We start from the raw sequence: 17,938 nt of genomic DNA on the forward strand, positions 1-17,938 counted from the left end.
GGCAATTTGTTCTGACATGAACTGTAACATCTGCAAGCCACAACCTCTGCCTTCAAACACGAACAAGTGGCTTTTCACATTCGAAGCCTAGAATCACCAGGGAGTAGGTTTTAGAAGCCACATTAAAGTTTCTGGTTTTAATTTATTCCGTAACTCTTGGATAATATCCATTAGTAATGTCTCAGCCATTATTCACAGAAAAGCACATAACGCTTATGCCTAGGCATTGAAAAAGGAAGTTTTAGTCATTATCTAGTCAGTTCAATGGGTACAGATAAAAAGGGAGTAAAAGTAAATGCCAAAGTAACGTTTAAAGCTAAGTTGTCCATATTTTCAAAACAGTTTCAAATTAAACAAATAAGAGTTATATATTCATTTTACCTATAATAAGCAGATATATGTTGTGTTTTATACAACATATATGTTGAAAAAGCAAAAAATTCAAATTGCAATTTATGATTGTGGTCTAGATGGCTCCAAAGCTCTTTTAGATAGACCTTTTTATTCCACCTAGATAGCTGGACCACATTGATATGGTCCTAACTTCATTATCGTTGCTACATTTGAGTCACTAATATAGGAAAGGAAGCTTATCTAATTACCAACTTTCCAAGCTGAGGAAGACGCTTCCCTTCCATTAAATAAAGAGAAAGTCATTTTGATTTGACCCCAAAGAAACAAGTACATGCATTTACCTGACTTCTCAGATCCTCTCTGGATCAGACGATGGAACAACTATTTGGTTTCGATCTCATACTTATAATGACAGAAAAGAGAATACAAAAGTCCATTGTAAATTTGTACAAAATGTATGCATATATAAATACATATCTATGGGTGTATATAAATTCTACAGATTATATCCATCTACATCTTCAAGAGTCAGAGTCCCATACAATTGACACATTGGCATTATCTCCCTTATTTTCTCATTTTTTTTTGAACAGTAAGAATCAAGCATGCTACCTTATTAATACTGAATAGCAAGTGCAGGAGTTGAGCTGTAGCTATAGAGGGTTGAAGCAATTAGTTTGACTGGACATCAGTAAATAAAATCCTTAGAGTAAATTTAGCTATTTCCATATTGCCGTTTGTCTCATAAAAATGAAGTCTTGAATGTCATATGGGCCAGCTGAGTTCATTAAGTAGCAATCTAAACAGAGTCTATAGAAATTTGCATTGTTATATGCTTATTGCAATAATTTGGTGTGGGATCTGGTCTACTAGAATCACATGTAATTCTCATTCTAGCTCACAGAAATCTTGTGACCTCACCAGGTTCACAGCATATTAAACTCAGTATGAAATGTAATTAGCAAGCTGCATCATCTTTACACAGGACACTATCAAAATATTAAACCCTAGTCAATTGATGGGGAAAGGCATAAACACTTAAAGATGCACAATAAATAGCACATTACAGATGTGTGCTTATGGTTAGAGGTATCAAGACTTTTTTAAAATACACATAATTAGCTTATTTCTTGCTCCCCCTATTTCTTTTGGAAAAGTATATAGGACATTGCCCCCTAGGGTGTACAGGCTGCTTCTTGGAAGGGGATTATTATTGCATGCCTTGAATGCACTGTGATTCATAAGGCAGGAACACATGAGTCGCTTCAGCACCAAGGAAGTGGAATCAGCATCTAGCACTACTCAAAACAGAATATCTTATTGCTTTAATAAAATGGGAAATTATTTACTGTAAAATAAACAGTGCACCAAATAATGGGAAGAAAGTAAGATCTGTGCACTTAAGTGGAGCTCATTGAAATGAGAACGTTCCTTCTTTCTGGGTTCCTGATTCTATTTGGATTTCACATTCAAGACCCATTCTGTAAGAAGGTGTTAAGAGCTATGGTTGGATTAGGGCAAGTTAAAGAGATTAATGGACATTCTCTTTCACAGTGCCTTAGTCTGATGTCCAATGTAGAGCTCACTGTAGCTAATATAGAGTTCCACTGACGGGCTCCTTGGTCGTCTGAGGGAGTGAATGCACTCTGACCTGTTACTAGGAAGTGACTAAGGCACCGGAGAGAATCTTGTTTAATATATTGTATCCAAAGATTAGACCTGGTCTTCCTAATGGTACAATGTGGCATGCTTAAATAATGGCCTGTGCTTCAGAAAAGGACTTGGATGTTATCTGATAGGTGACTAAAATCAACCTTAATAACTTATCTTATAAAGATACAGACTGAGCTTGGGAAAGTTTATAATAACCAAAAACATTAGAGGCCATAGTTTCTCTGGATAATAAGCACATACAACTTGAAACAAGACAGAGAACTGAGGGCAACTAGTGGCTCAGGAGACGGATATGTGTAGGGTACCCCTGCCAAACACCCAACAGCAGAGTCTAGCATAGATGTATTTATCCTGATGTTTGAAAAGAAGACAAAAGAATTATCTTCTCTCTCACTTTATTTTTTCCTCAATATTCTCTATTTGTTCTGGGAGGCCAATTAAGCCAGACTTAGAAAAGAAGAAAGATCCTCCTCCGTTGCTGTTTTTCAGATGCAGGCACAGAATTGTAACTAGACAAGCTGTAGACATTTTTTTTTATCCTGTAAGCATTCACTGATTTAACTTGGAAATTTGAATGTCCTGTCATCCGAATTGCCCAACATCTCCACCAGTCTTTCCCCCAGACACATACAGTACAAGCAAGCACACACACCACTGCCTCCAGGTGGTAGCTGCATGCAGAGAACCACAGGCACTGTTGAAATATTAACCATGATTTAATAGATGGCATTCCTGCGCACCCATTGTTTGTTTTCTGATGTGGCTGTTTCTGCTATTCACAAAAGAAAAAGGGAAACGTGGGTGTCATCTTTTTTATAATAGTCTACTACAGAGTAAAATACAAAAGAACACTTCCGGAAACAGAAGCCAGGCCTGCACCACTGACTTCCTTAGCCAGTGGCAACCATTATATCAACAGCTGGAAAGTTAGAACAAGAATATACAGATCGGAGGACATATCACAGAACTATAGTTTTCTTCTGTATTTGGTACCAATATAATAAGTATATAACAAAGGTGCACTTGTTCTAAAAATAAAACAGAAACATATCGGTTGGTTAGATACTGCATTTCCAGAACGGCACATTACCTAATACTTTTTTTTTTTACATAAAGGTAACTTATGCATTGTTCAATAATAAGCAAAACAATAGTACATACTAATCCAATTGTAGAAAAAGAAGAAAGAAACCAATCGAAACCAAGACAATCACTTTCCAAAATAGCTCCTTCTTTGGCCTGCACAACCAGAGGAAGTAATCAGGAAGGCGAGACATATTCAGCACCAGACATAGCTGGACAGCTCCCGATGTCTCTGAGGCTAAAACAAAACAAAAACAGAAAGCTGCCGCCAGTCAAGTGTGCAAGTGGGGAGGACGGAGGAGGATGGAAGGGGCAAAAGCGGATACTGTGGGTTTTGCTTTTTTCCGCTCGGCCAGCGAGAGATATTTCTAAAAGTAAACTCAAAAACTGCCCAGGGAAACCAAAAAGTGAAGAGATGATTGACTAGAAAGGGGTTACCTGTCCTAAACGTTTTTCTGGGACATTCTCTGTGGTCTCTGGTGCTTAATGTAGATGTCTCCTCTATATATACTAACGCCTGAGCCCAGCTAAAAGTGAGGGAAAGGGAGGGGAGAGAAGCTAAAGGAAATGTGAAAGAAGGCCATGGGGAGGGGCAGAAAGGCGACTAAACCTTCACTTGACAGCTATATACAACATCACCGGCCCCCTCCCCTCCTGTGTTAACACCTTTTATATATTTGGTAGCTTGTGCGGTTTCTCCTCCTTACTGAGGGGGACACGGGGTGGAAAGGGAAGATGCAGCCATCATTAACAATGAGAAGTTATGTGATTTGTCATGCTTTGGACTGTGTTAATAATAGTGTAATAATTACTATAAATATCAATAAAGTATTATCAGCGTTATTTCTTCCTCTGAGACTTTCCTTGCCCAATATTTACAAATACCGCACAGTGCCTCGGCGGAGGAGAAACAGTAAAAGGGTGGGCAGGTAAGGAAAGAGGGCAGAGGAAAAAGGGGTCAGAGGAGAATGGAAAAGGAAAAAAGGAGGACCGAAAGCGAGGATGGCAAAGATGCTGGAAACGAGGAAGGGGTAAGGAGAGGGCTAGACAATCAGGACAGTACCACCGTTTGCAAAAGGCCCTCGCCAGCTGTGTCCAAGCAGGAGGAAGCTGCGTGTGCTCCGTGTGGACTGGGGGCTGGCAGTGGAGGCGGAGGAGCACAGGGACCCTGGCACAGGAGACCAGGGGTTGAAGAGGAGGAAGAGGTGGCATTGGAGGGAGTGCCAAAGGCGGAGTCCCGGGGCTGTCTCTCCAGCCGGGTTTCTTTTCCATGGATCGGAGCTTGAACACCTGCCCGGGGCAGCCCACCACCACCGTGGCTGCCGCTGCAATGATCCCTCTCGTATTCCTCCTGAGCCCTCTGCATCTTCCGCTTCTTCATCCTACGCTTGTGGATGTGGAAAGTGGAGAGGGACAGCACGATGAGGCAGAAGATGAGAGTGACCAGGACAATCAGCACCAGCGTGGACGAGAAAGACTGGAAGAGCTGCTGTCCCACCTGCGTGATGCAGGTGCCACCACCTGCGCCTGAGCTGCGGACACCTGCGTTGCTGCCTCCACTAGCGTTGTGGGAAGCAAAGGTCCGATTGAGGAGACAAGGCGGCAGTGCCAGCCTCAGCTCTTTCGGCGCCCTGGCACTCATCGGCGCTGGGCTGAGAGGGGACAGACCCACCAGGCTTCCTCTGTTGTACACACGGTTCCCACCAGCCAAGACGAGGACAAAAGCCCACGCCACCCCAACTGCTCCCTGGCGCTGGAGGGACTGAGGGAGCGACTGCCAGCAGGCAAGCTGGCCAGAGCTAGTGGCCCCAGGGAGATTGTCTCCGGTCCTCCTTGATCTTGTCTCCAAGCGCCCAGTTTCCTTTCCCCAGGCACCGTGCTGCAAAGAAAACAGGATTAGTTAGGGTCCCGGCCACCGCCAAGGCAAGTGTGGAGAACGAGAGGGATCTGCCACCACTGCCAAGCGACCTTCAGTTGGATGCTGTCATCTCCACAACCCACCGACCCAATCCTACCGCTCCTAGCGGCGCAGGAGAGCGGCTGCCAGCTGCTCCGCTGGCTCAGATGGGGTCTGGTGTCCGCACCGCACCGCACCACGGAGACACTGGTTACTCAGCAGAGAAGGTAGCCGCCCTGCCCCCTGCACAACTTTCTAATTGTCACCAACAGTGGCCGCCAAGACTGGCTTTCTCTATCTACTTCCCAGAAACCCAACTGTCCTCCTCTCTGAGCACCATGGACCTCTTCTCAAGATCTACTCTCGCCAGCATTTGCTCCGAGCAGGCTCCCTGTACGCAAGCTTCCTTTCCCATCCAGACACTTCTACCCTGGACCTTCAGATCCCCAAGGTCCTAGTCCCAGGGGATACATCCCACTGCCTCTGTCCCTGGCCACAGCTGACACGCTGGATCTGGCACACAGGATCATGCTCGACCTTTCTCCAGCCTTCTTTCCTGCTACCTTCCTCCCCATCAAAAACAGCTAAAGCACCCTTCTCAAAGGAGGCATACCCTCGCAAACGCCCCCTCCTCCCATCTCCCTGAGCCTCCCACTTGACAGCGTCTTGTATCCTTTTTCTTTCTCCCAGAGCAGGAACTGGAAGGGGAAGGGTTCCCGCCTGCAAAGTTTGGGGAACCGACCTTGTCTCCAGCCTTCTCAGGGCCCTGACCTAAGGGCCCGGAGGCTGTGGTAGAGGACCAAGTCAGGAGGACCCGCAGCGGGCAGCACAGCTCCCTCGCCTCTCCCAAAAGGCAGGTGCAAACTGTTGCACTGCGGAGCAGCAAGGCAAAGCGCTAGCCTCCGCTGGGGCAGGGGCGGGGGCCGAAGCTCTGACCAGAGGTGCCTGCGCAGGCCGCGGGAGTGGTCTTACCCGCCCACATCCTGCCGCTGGGCTCCCTAATCATGGAAACCTTCAGCCGGACCATTGTCTCTTACCTGGAATGGCCAACCGGCTGCAGAGAAGGAGCCCCCGCCTCGGCTGCAGTGACGGCTGCGGAAGGCGCGGAGCGCAGGGGACCAGAGACAGAGCCGCGCCGCTGCTGCTGCTGCTGCCGCCGCCGCCGCCGCTGCCTTCGCCGCTGCTACAGGGAGCTCAGCTCTTAGCCTATTGCCAGAGAGGCCGGTGACGTCAGGCAGCCACCGCCAGGGCTCCAAGCCACCCCTCAGGCCCCCACCCACCCTCATACCCAACACCTTGTCCTGGCATAACAACCTTGCCAACACCATTCCCAGTTCCCTGCTGTTCCCCAGCTTTGGGGCTGGGAGGCGCAAGCCCACCCCACCCTCACCCCCACCTCCACCCTCCCAGCAACCCACCTTCAGCACTAGCACTCCTTAGTCTGGGAAGAAGCAAGCTTTGCTTCTTCCATTGCTCTGAGCTTCATCTTCCACTGGTCTCCAGGTACATTTTGCCTCAGGAGAACCTTGTCCCCTGGGGGCACACTTTCTTCCTGTTGACTGATCAGAGTTCTTGCTACTCCCAAATGCTTTTTTTTTTTTTTCGGCCTCTGATCCTAAGCAATAAACTGCCTGTACTAGAGAGATGACAAGGACATTTGTCAACACAACTGTGGCAGAATCCGAAGCGGGGGACCTAAATGTGCATCCGAGACCCCGTTGTCTCCACCAGTCACCAAAGTATGTCATTCCATTTGCTTTTTGATATCTTCCTCACAGTCCATCTCCGGGCCCAGGCTTCATTCGGTGTATTGAACACCCCCTCTCTTTTGAGGATCTCACCTTGTGAACACACAAAGCAAGCATGTGCTTAGGAGGCCGAAAGGGGAAGTTAGAAAGAGGAAGGTAGAAAACGTAGGACCTGTAAACGTTCTCAGCATTGTGTGTGCTGCTTGACAAGTCTTCCTTCACTGACTCTAATTTTGTCAAAGTGCTTGATGCATTAGCTTTTAAAGTTAAATGCATAGATCTTCTAGAAAGACTCTCAGCAGCTTGCCAACGTCTTGTATGTAACCAGCGAATGACTAGTTTGGAATACTTGCAGAAACAGGACTAGTGTATTCTTTTATAGTAGCTATCTTCAAAACAGAGCACGCTTACTTTTTTTTCATGCACGTAATTGGAAAAGTTGTCTTGGAACGTAAACCAAAGTCTGTACGGTCTCTAAGGACAGTTGGATAACTCATTAAAATTGTTTCTTTCTTCTATCCCATCTTGTGCACCTCCTGTCTTTGAGTCTAGCAAGGTGTGCAATGTTTACTCCCTGAGTTGGGCGGTGAAGCCTGTGTTCCTCCTCTCCTCCTGCCATGAATCGGGAAGGAAGACTGATGGGAACACTAGATGCCACGTGCCCACTTGTATCAGTTGTAGTTGTGAAGTGGGGTCTGATATGAAAAGAAAAATAAGATTTCTCCTTCTGACCCTATGTTACCATCTAGCCCCCTCCAAATCCTCACTTTCCTCTTTCTGCTCACGCCATCAATGAACGATACATCATATCCTCCCTCCATCCCAAATCTGCTTTTCTTTCTTTGAGGACATGTCATCTGGGGCCCTGGGAGCAGCAGTGTTAAAGCATTTGTGTAACATGCAGAAGGCCCTGGGTTCTATCTACAGCACTACAGAGAGGAGGGAAGCACCGGCTCTATCTTCACAGCTCTGTCGATAAGAAGAATGCCGTAAACTATTTAAGCTAATATTGGTATATGCTTAATAAAGCCCAGCTCCTTCAGACCCCAGATTAACACCCATCCCTGCCAAAGCCACAATCCATGATGGTCTGCGACCTGGATGCTTGCATAAGCCTTCCTTCCCGGAGGGAGGGGACCTGGTGGTGCCACCTTGCTTGCTTCACTGTGACAGATGAGGCTTCCCTATGAAGACCTGGCAGACAGTGGTCTGTTTGTGCACACTCTCTTCTTGAAAAGTTGAGTCTCATCAGCATGTTGTAGAGCAAACCCATTTTTGAATACTCCAAAAAGAGACCTGGCTATTTAAAGAGGATCTTATTGGGGGGGGGGGGGGGGGAGAAAAAAAAGTTGTCTTGTTAAAAAACAAAGATCTTTTCACAGAATTAACCCTTTGTGTTCTGTTTCCTAGATTTGGGGAAGTTATTGGGTTTCTCCTAGAGGGAGACATATCTCAGCAATATCTTATAATAGGATAACGTACTGGTAATGGGACTCTTCTTACATGACCTGATTCCAGATAATGTGATGTGTGATGGGTTTGCCGCTGTTCTTACTTTTTTGTTACAGTGAAGACAATCAGTTACACTAAGAGTACTCAAGGAGTCTGTGCCATTTCATGCAACCTGTGGAAAGACAAGGTCTCACCCTAGATAACTTACATCATGTCACAGTTCACGGCGATTTGGAAGACCATACTATTGAACTGCAAATGATTTGGGTCTCTTTTTGGTTTGTTTTGGGGGGGGTGTTTTTATTTCATTTTTGGAGACAGGGTTTCTCTGTAGCTTTGGAGCCTATCTGAAACTTGCTCCATAGACCAGTCTGGCCTCAAACTCACAGAGATCCTCCTTTCTCTGTCTCCCAAGTGCTGGGATTAAAGGCATCCACCACCACCACGGGCCGGCTCCCTGTCTGAGGTGCTAAGGATACAAGTCATTGGCTTGCCTAGCGTGCTCAAAGTTTTGGATTTGATCCCAGTACTGATTAAAATTGGGTGTGCTCGTATAAGCCTAAAACCCTGGACTCAGGTGGTGGAGGCAGGAGGATCAGAAATTGAAGGTCACCCCTAGCCACATAAGGAAAATGAGACCAGCTACGGAAGACCTTGTCTCCAGAATAAGTGATATGAAATCATCGAGTATATACTATATAGAAGGACACTTAAGTTCAGATTTCTTTAATTATTTATTTTTATTTTATGTGTATAAGTGTTTTGTTTGTGTGTATGTCTGTGCACCACTTGCATCCCTGGCACCTGTAGAGGTCAGAGAGAGGACACTGGATCCCCTGGAACTGGAGTTATACAAATGGTTATGAGCTGCCATGTGGGTGCTGGAAATTGAACACTGGAAGGGCAACCAGTGCTCTTAACCACTGAGATATCTCTCCAGCCTTCTCAGAATGTTTTTAACATCCCTTCTTCCTTCTGTATACAACGTCTTCATTCTCCCTTTCTCCTCTGCCTGTCTGCACATATGCATCTCTATTTCTACTTTATATTACTATTTCTAACTAGTCCTCATTGGATTAAACAAAAACCACTAGAGAAAGCAGATGTGTTTGAAATCAGAGTAGGGGACATAGGAAGTCCTTGTTGTTTGGCTTCGCACCTCTATGCAGCAGTTCATAGACCTCCACAGACACCCTTGGACTAGGCAGGCTAGTGTGAAAGCCATGGCAACTGTGCTAGGTCACTTCAGTAGGTCACTATGGATTCTCACTCTATATGTATGACATGAGCCCTTTAGCTGTTAGAGAAGTTACCAGCGAATGTGCAGGTAATTCTGACCTTATGCCTATTCTTATCTCTTCTGCTCCCCGCCCTCTCAACACCTACAGAGGTATGTCTTCATGGTATTGTGTTACTGTCAAATCAACTCCTCACCCAGCCAGTAATAAATTAACCAGTTGCTAACTAAACATGGCACTGAATGAAATTCTTGTTTTTGTCTAGTCGTTTATGTCTTTTTCAATTCAATCTTCCTGTCTGCAAGCAGAAAACAGCAATGATAATAATAATATCTTCTTTGTAGGAATATTTTAAGTACCAAACACACAGCAAGCATTTTCTAAAAAAATAGTTTCTTATAAAGAAAATCACAAACATTGACATTTCATCTTGGGAAATAAAAATGTTTCATTGTTTTAGACTGCCAAATTCAAAAAATATTCATTTTGAGAGTTAGCATCCTTGTGTCAAGATGACTAGAAAAGTGAGGGGACGAAGATAATGACAGAGAATGTACGGCCATAGGCCTGGGATATGACCCCTAGAGATGCAAAGTGGGGCAGGTACCGTATCAACAGGGATCACATACTAAACCACAGTGCAGGAAGGATGTTTCAACTCATCATCTCCATACTGTGAACACTTCCCTAAGCAAATAGTAGGTTATCATTTGGTATCAAGAGTCTTCAAAGTGGATAAATACATACTTACAGATATACTTAAAACACATCCAGGAGGGTACAATGTGTTTTAAGGAAATTATTTTCCAAGTCCTTTACCCCTCTGTAAACTTTTCTCTTCAAATATATCTATTTGAAAAAAAAAACAAATATATCTATTTGGGTTTAAACCTTATCTTTTGTTGTCCTCTCTCACTTCTCCAGTTTCACCAAAGGTGATCATGTCTTACCAACCACCAATCCTACTCTTTCTTATGCAATACTCATAGTAGAAACTCATTTGAACGGACTACACAGAGAAACCTGGAGGAGATATAGTTCCCAAAGGAATGAAAAGAGACCAAAAGAAAAAATTCAACATCAAAAAATATGTAACAAATATTGACGGAATTGTATGTTCTATCATGCAGGGGACAAAGTCATTTTAAGGCTCTGTGTCTTATCTGTCTATATATTGATTTATCTTGAAATTTAAAGGTAGTATGTTTGTCACAGAGATGAAAGTATTATGGTTCATTTAAATTGAAAAATGAGTCCATTTTCTTTCTCAGAAAAAACAGCCCTAGCTGGGCTGTTTCTATTGATAATTTGAAATGGATTTTCTTGACAGATAATATAGAAAACAAAGTCTGCAAAGTGAATGGGTTTCACCTATTGTTCTGAGGGTTTGGTAAAATAGGGACCATTTGGGATAAGAAATGTGTAGAAACCACATCTTTTGCAACTACTACATTTATGCATATGGGCTTTACATGGCAACTAAAAATTTCAAAGGGGTCTACTGTTTTCCAAATTTCGTTCAGAGAACATACAGGCAAACAAGCTTTGAGAAATACTATTTTGAAGTATCTGACTCTTGGTTAAACTGGAAAAACTCAGTCATAAACTAAACCTCTCAGGAGTGTCAAAGAGATGTCTAACTGGGGTGGAAATTTGGACCAGAAGATTTCTGTAACTTAGAAATACACAAAGAACATGACTTCAGGTAAAAGTCAAGGAATTCAAAACATATTTCCTTCCCGCTTCACATGAGTATTTGTGTACAGGTGTATGTATTGTATTGCAGGACAGTACAGGTGAGTGTATACATTCGTGTGTGTGTGCATTCATATGTGTGTGGATGTACATGGAGCATGGAAGAAGGAGAAGATGCACAGGCCAGAGGTCAAATCCAGTTATTGTTTCTCAGGAGTTGTCCAGGTTCCTCGCTGAGATCAGGACCTTACCAATCAGGCTAGACTGACATGCCACTGGGCCCCAGGATGCACTAGGTCTCTGCCTAACCACAGTGCTTGCATTTAGAGCGCAAACTACCACACCCAAAGTTGTGTGCAGGTGCTGGAAACCTGTACTCAGGTCCTCAAGCTGATGTGGTAAGCACGTTACTGACTAAGCGACCTTTCCAGTCTCTTATTTCATCCCTTTTATACCTCAATATTTATTTCTCTAGTGAAATCTCAAAGCCCACTTAATCTGGATATAGGAGTACCAAGATTTTCTTCATGTTACATAATCTTCAGAAGTTGTTGAATTCAATAAAGACCTACTGTGTGGCTCCTATGTGCTGCAATGTATGCTACGAGAGACCACAGGGGCATCTCTAAAATCAGGCATTTGCATCCTACTCACACACATGAAATCTGGTTATCTGTCCAAATACAAAGAATTTCCATGTTCTCCAAATTTTCAGTAAATCATCACTTACATCAAATAATAGAAGAACATACAGCAAGCTAACAGAGGGAGGTGAGTAAAGAGAGATGGACCAATATATGTCAAATAATTGAAAAAATCTTTGTGATTTCTTAGATTATGGGAGTTCTGGATCGTGATCAGAAACCCTGTAGGATGTGTTTCTTTGAAGTTCTGTAGGCTGTGGACCTGCTTTTTATGCGACAGAATGACTGGAAATATTTTTACCATGCATAAAAAGATATGCCTATACCAAGCGTTATTGACATTTAGAGCCAGATAAAAAAATTTGGTTGTAAAAGGCTGTCTTGTATATAATACTGTAGGGTATTATAATAAGTAGACTTCTAAAGATGGTTCCCCAAGGTTAAATCCAATGCTTACCCAGAAAAACAAAAACAAAAACCAATCTAGGTACTGCTGTGAGAGGACTTTTTTAGGTGTAATTAAAGGCCTAAATATTTAACTGTAAGATACAGAAATAAATCAGGTAGGGCAAATCCAATCATAAAAGCTCTTACAAAGAATGGATTTGTCTCTTGCTAGCAACACAAGAGAAAGTCGGCAATTCGAAGCATGTCAGTGTTGACTTAGAAGATGTGGAGAGCCAGGAACAAGCTCAGGGATTGGCTTAAGTGAGGGCAAAGCCTGTGGCTGGCAGCCATCAAGAAGCGGGGACTTGTCACAACTTAAAGGAACTGAATTCTGCCAACAACCTGGAAACTATAGGAAGAGATTCTTCCCCAGAGGCTCCACGTAAGAGCCCAGTCCAGCTGATACCTGGATCAGCTAAGACCCTAAGCAGAGAACATGATGTAGATGCTCTTCCACCCTTCAGTAGCCCTCTGATTGAGAGAACCAAGGAGTAGTAAGTAGGCATTCATTTTGCTATTAAGTTAGATTATTATTTATGCAGCAGGAAGTTGATGCAGACATTTATGCCACTGATCTACCCACTAGAGCCCCCTCCCTGGTGTGACAACCTAAACTATGTCTAGCCATTGCCAAATGTTAATGGAAAGGACCACACATCACGCCTGCTTTAGAACCACTAGTCTAGACATACATCTTGCCCTTATAGAGTTAGAAACAGTAGTCTAATATGAGAAATTGACATCTTGAGCTTTACCCATATCTCATTATGATTTCACTTACTATTTTATACAAGTTAACTTTAACTAAGACTGTAATGTGGAAATAGAAAGAGACATCCAGTCATAAATCCATCTAGAACAAAAGGGAAAAAAATGAATCCAGGAATCAATCAATAAGGTTTGGAAAAAACAGATAATTCTAATGCAAATTATCTCCTACTATTAGAAATGAAAGCTCGTACAAAGAAAGGAGAGGTGAGCTTCCTGAGTTTGACTCTAGCTTTGGACATTGTACAGCTTCCCCACCCTCCTTTAATATGGTGTTGGTGGCTGAAGTCAGGGTCATGTGTGTGCTAGGTGAGCCCTTTCATACCAGCCTATATATTTGATCCTGGATTTTATTTTCTGTAATATAAAAGTGCATAGCAAAAGAGAAACACTTGGTTTAGGTCACAGATATTGTAGCTGCTATCCAATGAACTCCTGATAGAGCACAGTGACATTAAGTGGCTTCCTTCACATTGTATGCAGTCATCACAGCTCTTTCTGCTGGGTCCTTCTGTGTAAATATCCCTGCATCTGCTCTGAGAACCGAAGAATAAAGTCCAATGGCCTCTTTCTTTTCAGCATCACCAGATAAAGCATGGTATCACTGTACCTCTGTCCAGTTATGTAGAAGATTTTCTCAGTCATTTAATGAAAAGCTGACATGCATGATGACTCTCGGAGTAACTTATTTCAGAGATATGTCTGCATTTTTAAACTACAAATATAATACCTGACAATTTACGAAGTACTTTTGAATCAGGATTGTTTTTGACAGAAATCTTGGAGCGTGGAAAGAAATAATCTTAGGTTCTTTCTCTATTCCTCTAGTGTGTGTGTGTGTGTGTGTGTGTGTGTGTGTGTGTGTGTGTGTGTGTGTGTATGTGTGTGTGTGTGTGTGTGTGTGTACTCTGTTATAGCCAACCTTCATGGGGAGTCTTTCTCCAGCTAATTGGTTTCTTTCTTGCGATAGTTTCCTCTTCCCTTCCGCTAGCCTCTTCTGCTACATTGTAACAATGAATAGTCAACTATCTCCACAGACCCACATGTTTACCACAATCTGCAAATTCAAAGGTCACATTTGACTCAAGTGTTTCTATCTCAGATCTCAGGGCCACACTCTTTGTCTATCAAAAAAAATTACCTTTAACTTAAAAAACTTTTCAGGATTGAGATTTAGTCTTTGCAACTTGCCTTCACTCACGTTCCATCTCATGCCTGTCTTTCAGCTGATTTTGCCTTTCTCTCCAGGAAAAACGTTCTCCATGGCAGCCACGAGAACTCTTCTGGGACACAGATCGAGCCTTTGTGCGCAGTTAGCTGGGAACACACCTAAGCCTAATGATGGTATTTATCAATGAACAGTCCCACAGACTTCATAATTACCATTGTTACCACGCTTAAGAACTGCCAATAATATTGCAAAATCCTCTCCTCTATTCCGTCACAGATGGAACCATTCCTAGTTGAGGGGTCCAGTGTGACAGGGAGGACCCACACCTCTCGTCACCATTGCAATACTTCTTTTATCATCTGTTGGACAAGAATCTGAAAAAAATTATTCCTAGGCTCTCTTTCAGTGTCTCTTAGTTGTGGTTTCGGTAGATCATGGGGCAAGAATTTGAATGGAAATAGTGTGTTTAGAAGTTGCACTGAATACCTCTCCTAGAGCAAGAAAGTGGAATAAGGAAGAATGAAAAGCCTTGAAAAGAAATATTATTAAGCCAAGTACCAATGAAATCTTGTAAACTGAGCAAATGCACACCTCAGGATCACCCTAGCTCAGAATCAAGGGAGTTGTGCCATTTACAGGTGTGGGAAGCACCTAACTCTTCTTCATTTTAAGTTGATGATGGTTGCTCCAATTCCCTGGTATTTCTAGCTGCTTCCCCACAACATGAGGGTCTCCTCCAATTCTAAAATCCCTTAGGAGCAGAATTACTCGTAATTATAAAGCAATGGAATAGCAATGAAATGAAAGGGTCTCAGGATGAAACAATTATATCTCCCATAAGCACGTCCATGTGGCCCACATACACTACAAGAAAGATACTTGTCCCTTTGCCTTGAATGACGTTGGAGAATGCAGACTAATGTGATTCTACCAGCCTTCCCTGAGGTTGCCACCAAAGCAGTCTGTCATTGTTCCTCTAGATTCCCCGCATGAAAATTAGACAGAGCCCAGTTCCCTATCAAGAGCTGCAGCAGTAACTACACCAAGCTCTCCAAATCCACTGCCATTAGACCTCAAGCAAAGCAGAGGGTTTGAGATAAAAACACAACCAAACCCTAAGACATCTTTCTCCAGTCTTTGTACCTCTTGCCATTATGGTCTCCTTTTATAGCTCTGATTTAGTTGAGACACCAAGATCATGAAGGTAACTGTGGAATATTTTTGTTCAAAAAGAAGCATGCGGATTAGTTTGACATGTTCCTTGGTATCTGGTGTCTGCTCAATTCCATACTTCTGTAGGAAAGAACTCTAGTTAACATCCTCTTATAGTAGCAACAAAAGTCACCTTGCTCAACACTTCTCTGGAGACAGCATCTTCAAAGCTAAGCAAATGTGTGAAAACTTTTACAAAGGGCAGTAATGAGGGAGGTGATCCCTGGAAGCGTAGGACACTAAACACTCTATAGGTGTTCCCCTTCAGCCTTTGCAACAGCGCTACAATCTAGGTTTTGTTATTTCCAGTATGAAGGAAATGGGCTTGGAGTTTTTCCCAGTGCATATACTGGTAGTAAAAGGATGGATCTAGACAAACCTTTCCTTGACTAGCTCCAAAGCTCGTGATTGTTCAGTTAGACCAGAGACAGGAATCCCAAACATCAAATGTTACTGGCTATTGGAGAGATGGATTAAATGTGTGATGTACATTGAGAACAGCTAACTGTGTGGTAAGTAAATCCCAGTGTTGATCTTAAAAAGGACAAGACCATGACCTTGAGCTGAGTCAGACCATCATCCTCTATTTTGCCAATTTAAGTAGTGTGATGGTCATGAAACTAGAAAACTTAGGTGTAGACTCCAGCTCAGACATTGTTTATTATGAATCATGGAATCTCTTTGAGCCTTGATTTCTAATTATAAAGTTATTTCTAATTATAAGGGAATGGTATAGCACTGGTCAGGAAAAGAGTCATCCTTGGCCTGGCTTTGATTCTTAAGGGTCAACAGACATCACACGAAAGAGGAGAATCCACAGCATGCGTACAGCTGATGGAGAATACAAAGGGAAAAATGGGTTATTTTTTTCTCTAATATTAGTTGATGCCAATTATTGGAAAGAATTTCTTACAAGTTTGTTTATGATCATAATACACAGATAAAATAAACCAAAATAAAAAAAGATATTTGTCCTAATTAACACTCTAAATCACTGTTTGAGGATCAAAGAATATACTGTGTCAGGACTGTGTCAATATATAAGGATCTTAAGAGTGTAATACTTTTACCCCTGGGAATTTGATCAGATAATCCAAAGAGGCTGAATTTCCTCTTTTGTTTTCCGATAGGAGAATTAAGCAAGTTCAGGATTACTAGGGTATCATACTGCATAAAAACACATCTTTTAGATTTTCACATTTCAACAAGGGCATTGAAACTTAATATGCTGCTAATTCATTATTTAAATCAGGTATTATGCCAGTAGGGCTGTTTTGCTTCTCACAGCATCACACAATTCAAAATTATCTGCACATCTGCCATTCTTTATTAACAACAGAGAGTTGTCATTAAATTCACCACCTCTAGAAATAAACTCCCTGGAAGCAAAACCAACCAATGAGGACTTGAGAGTCCTAATGTCTTTCCCATCCCCCAGCAAGGTGCTACTCCAGCGATGGCAGGATGGTTGCCATCTTCAGCTTCAGCAGTCAGAGAGGAAAGAAAGAGGGGAGGGGGGAAGTGTTGACAAGGTGGGAGAGAGTAGACAGGGAGAAGAGGGAAACTGGGGATCTGTTACAGTTTTGAAAAGCACCACTCCAAAAGGCTCCCGTATTAGATTGGTCCCAGCCAATGGCTCTATGAAAAGGTAATTGGATCATGAGGGCAATAGCTGCATCAGGGAATTAACCCATGGATGGATTCAAAGCTCAGTGGATTGTTAGGTATTAGGCTACAACCAGAGGAAATAATCACTGAAGACATCTCACTGAAGGTTATGCTAGAAGTCTAGCTACAATTATCATCATGGGAAAGGATTGGCAGAGGGGTGAATGAATTCACCCTTTAGACAAAAGTAGAGCAATTGGACATTGGGGGATACATTTGGAAGAGTTTCTTGGCATTCAGTTTTCTGGCATGTAATGGCAGTCCAAACTGCCTACAATACAGTTCTGGGATGTTAGTGTGAGGCACTAAGTAAAATCTCAACCATGAAAATAAGGCCAACACTGGTTGATCAAAGTTCAGTCTGGGCAGAGCAGCACTGGAGCTTTATGGTATCAGGTTGTAGAAAACAAACAGAATTCCCAAACAGTCCCTGACAACGGAAACGGGACAGTGGGAATCCAACAGTGATGCCTGGAAGACACTGCCTAAAACCTGTTCTTACCACAAGCCTGCTACAAGCAGCTTCCCTTCTCAATCAGGGTCATCAGCTATCTTGTAAAGGTTCCGTGGTAGGTAGGATATAACTTTTTTGATAAAACTGAGTGAGCAATTTCTGAAGCCGACTTTAACTCAACATAAGACCAAAGTTTCAAAGAATTTTTCCAGAATACGTAACTGAATTGGGTGAGATTTGAAGTTAAACTCTATCCACTCCTAGATCAAGGTCACATTTCTATGATTTTTCAACCCATGTAGTGACATTATAGGGTTGAAGGGAGTGTGACATTCCAGAGCTAATCTGATGAGAACTTGAAGCCTAGAGAACTGTGGTTCTATATTTCTCTCAGAACAGAAGCCTCAGAGATCAAGATGGTCTAGGTTCTGGA

At 42.9% G+C, this 17,938-nt stretch overlaps 1 protein-coding gene across 3 annotated transcripts; it reads right to left on the reverse strand.

The window, feature by feature from the left end:
• Positions 1 to 661: 661 nt before the first annotated feature.
• Positions 662 to 6,209, reverse strand: CUNH11orf87 (chromosome unknown C11orf87 homolog). Of its 3 annotated transcripts, none has more exons than XM_041638537.1 (2): positions 6,046 to 6,209; positions 662 to 4,990 (listed from the first exon to the last, which is right to left on the reverse strand). In XM_041638537.1, exon 2 carries the CDS (start codon positions 4,751 to 4,753, stop codon positions 4,163 to 4,165), a length of 591 nt encoding a protein of 196 aa, XP_041494471.1. In that variant the 5' UTR covers positions 4,754 to 4,990; positions 6,046 to 6,209; the 3' UTR covers positions 662 to 4,162. The 3 variants fall into 3 exon arrangements, with proteins under 3 accessions (XP_041494471.1, XP_041494473.1, XP_041494472.1); XM_041638539.1 differs by lacking the exon at positions 6,046 to 6,209 and adding an exon at positions 5,751 to 5,866; XM_041638538.1 differs by lacking the exon at positions 6,046 to 6,209 and adding an exon at positions 5,127 to 5,297.
• Between the last annotated feature and the right edge of the window lie 11,729 nt (positions 6,210 to 17,938).

The sequence above is a fragment of the Microtus oregoni genome, unplaced genomic scaffold (genome assembly GCF_018167655.1).
Source record: "Microtus oregoni isolate MIOR12 unplaced genomic scaffold, Mior012 000055F_ref0000237, whole genome shotgun sequence".
Classification (NCBI taxonomy): domain Eukaryota; kingdom Metazoa; phylum Chordata; class Mammalia; order Rodentia; family Cricetidae; genus Microtus; species Microtus oregoni.

Coding starts and splice junctions, on each gene's coding strand:
- CUNH11orf87 (XM_041638537.1), bottom strand. CDS start 4,753: ATGAGTGCCAGGGCGCCGAAAGAGCTGAGGCTGGCACTGCCGCCTTGT.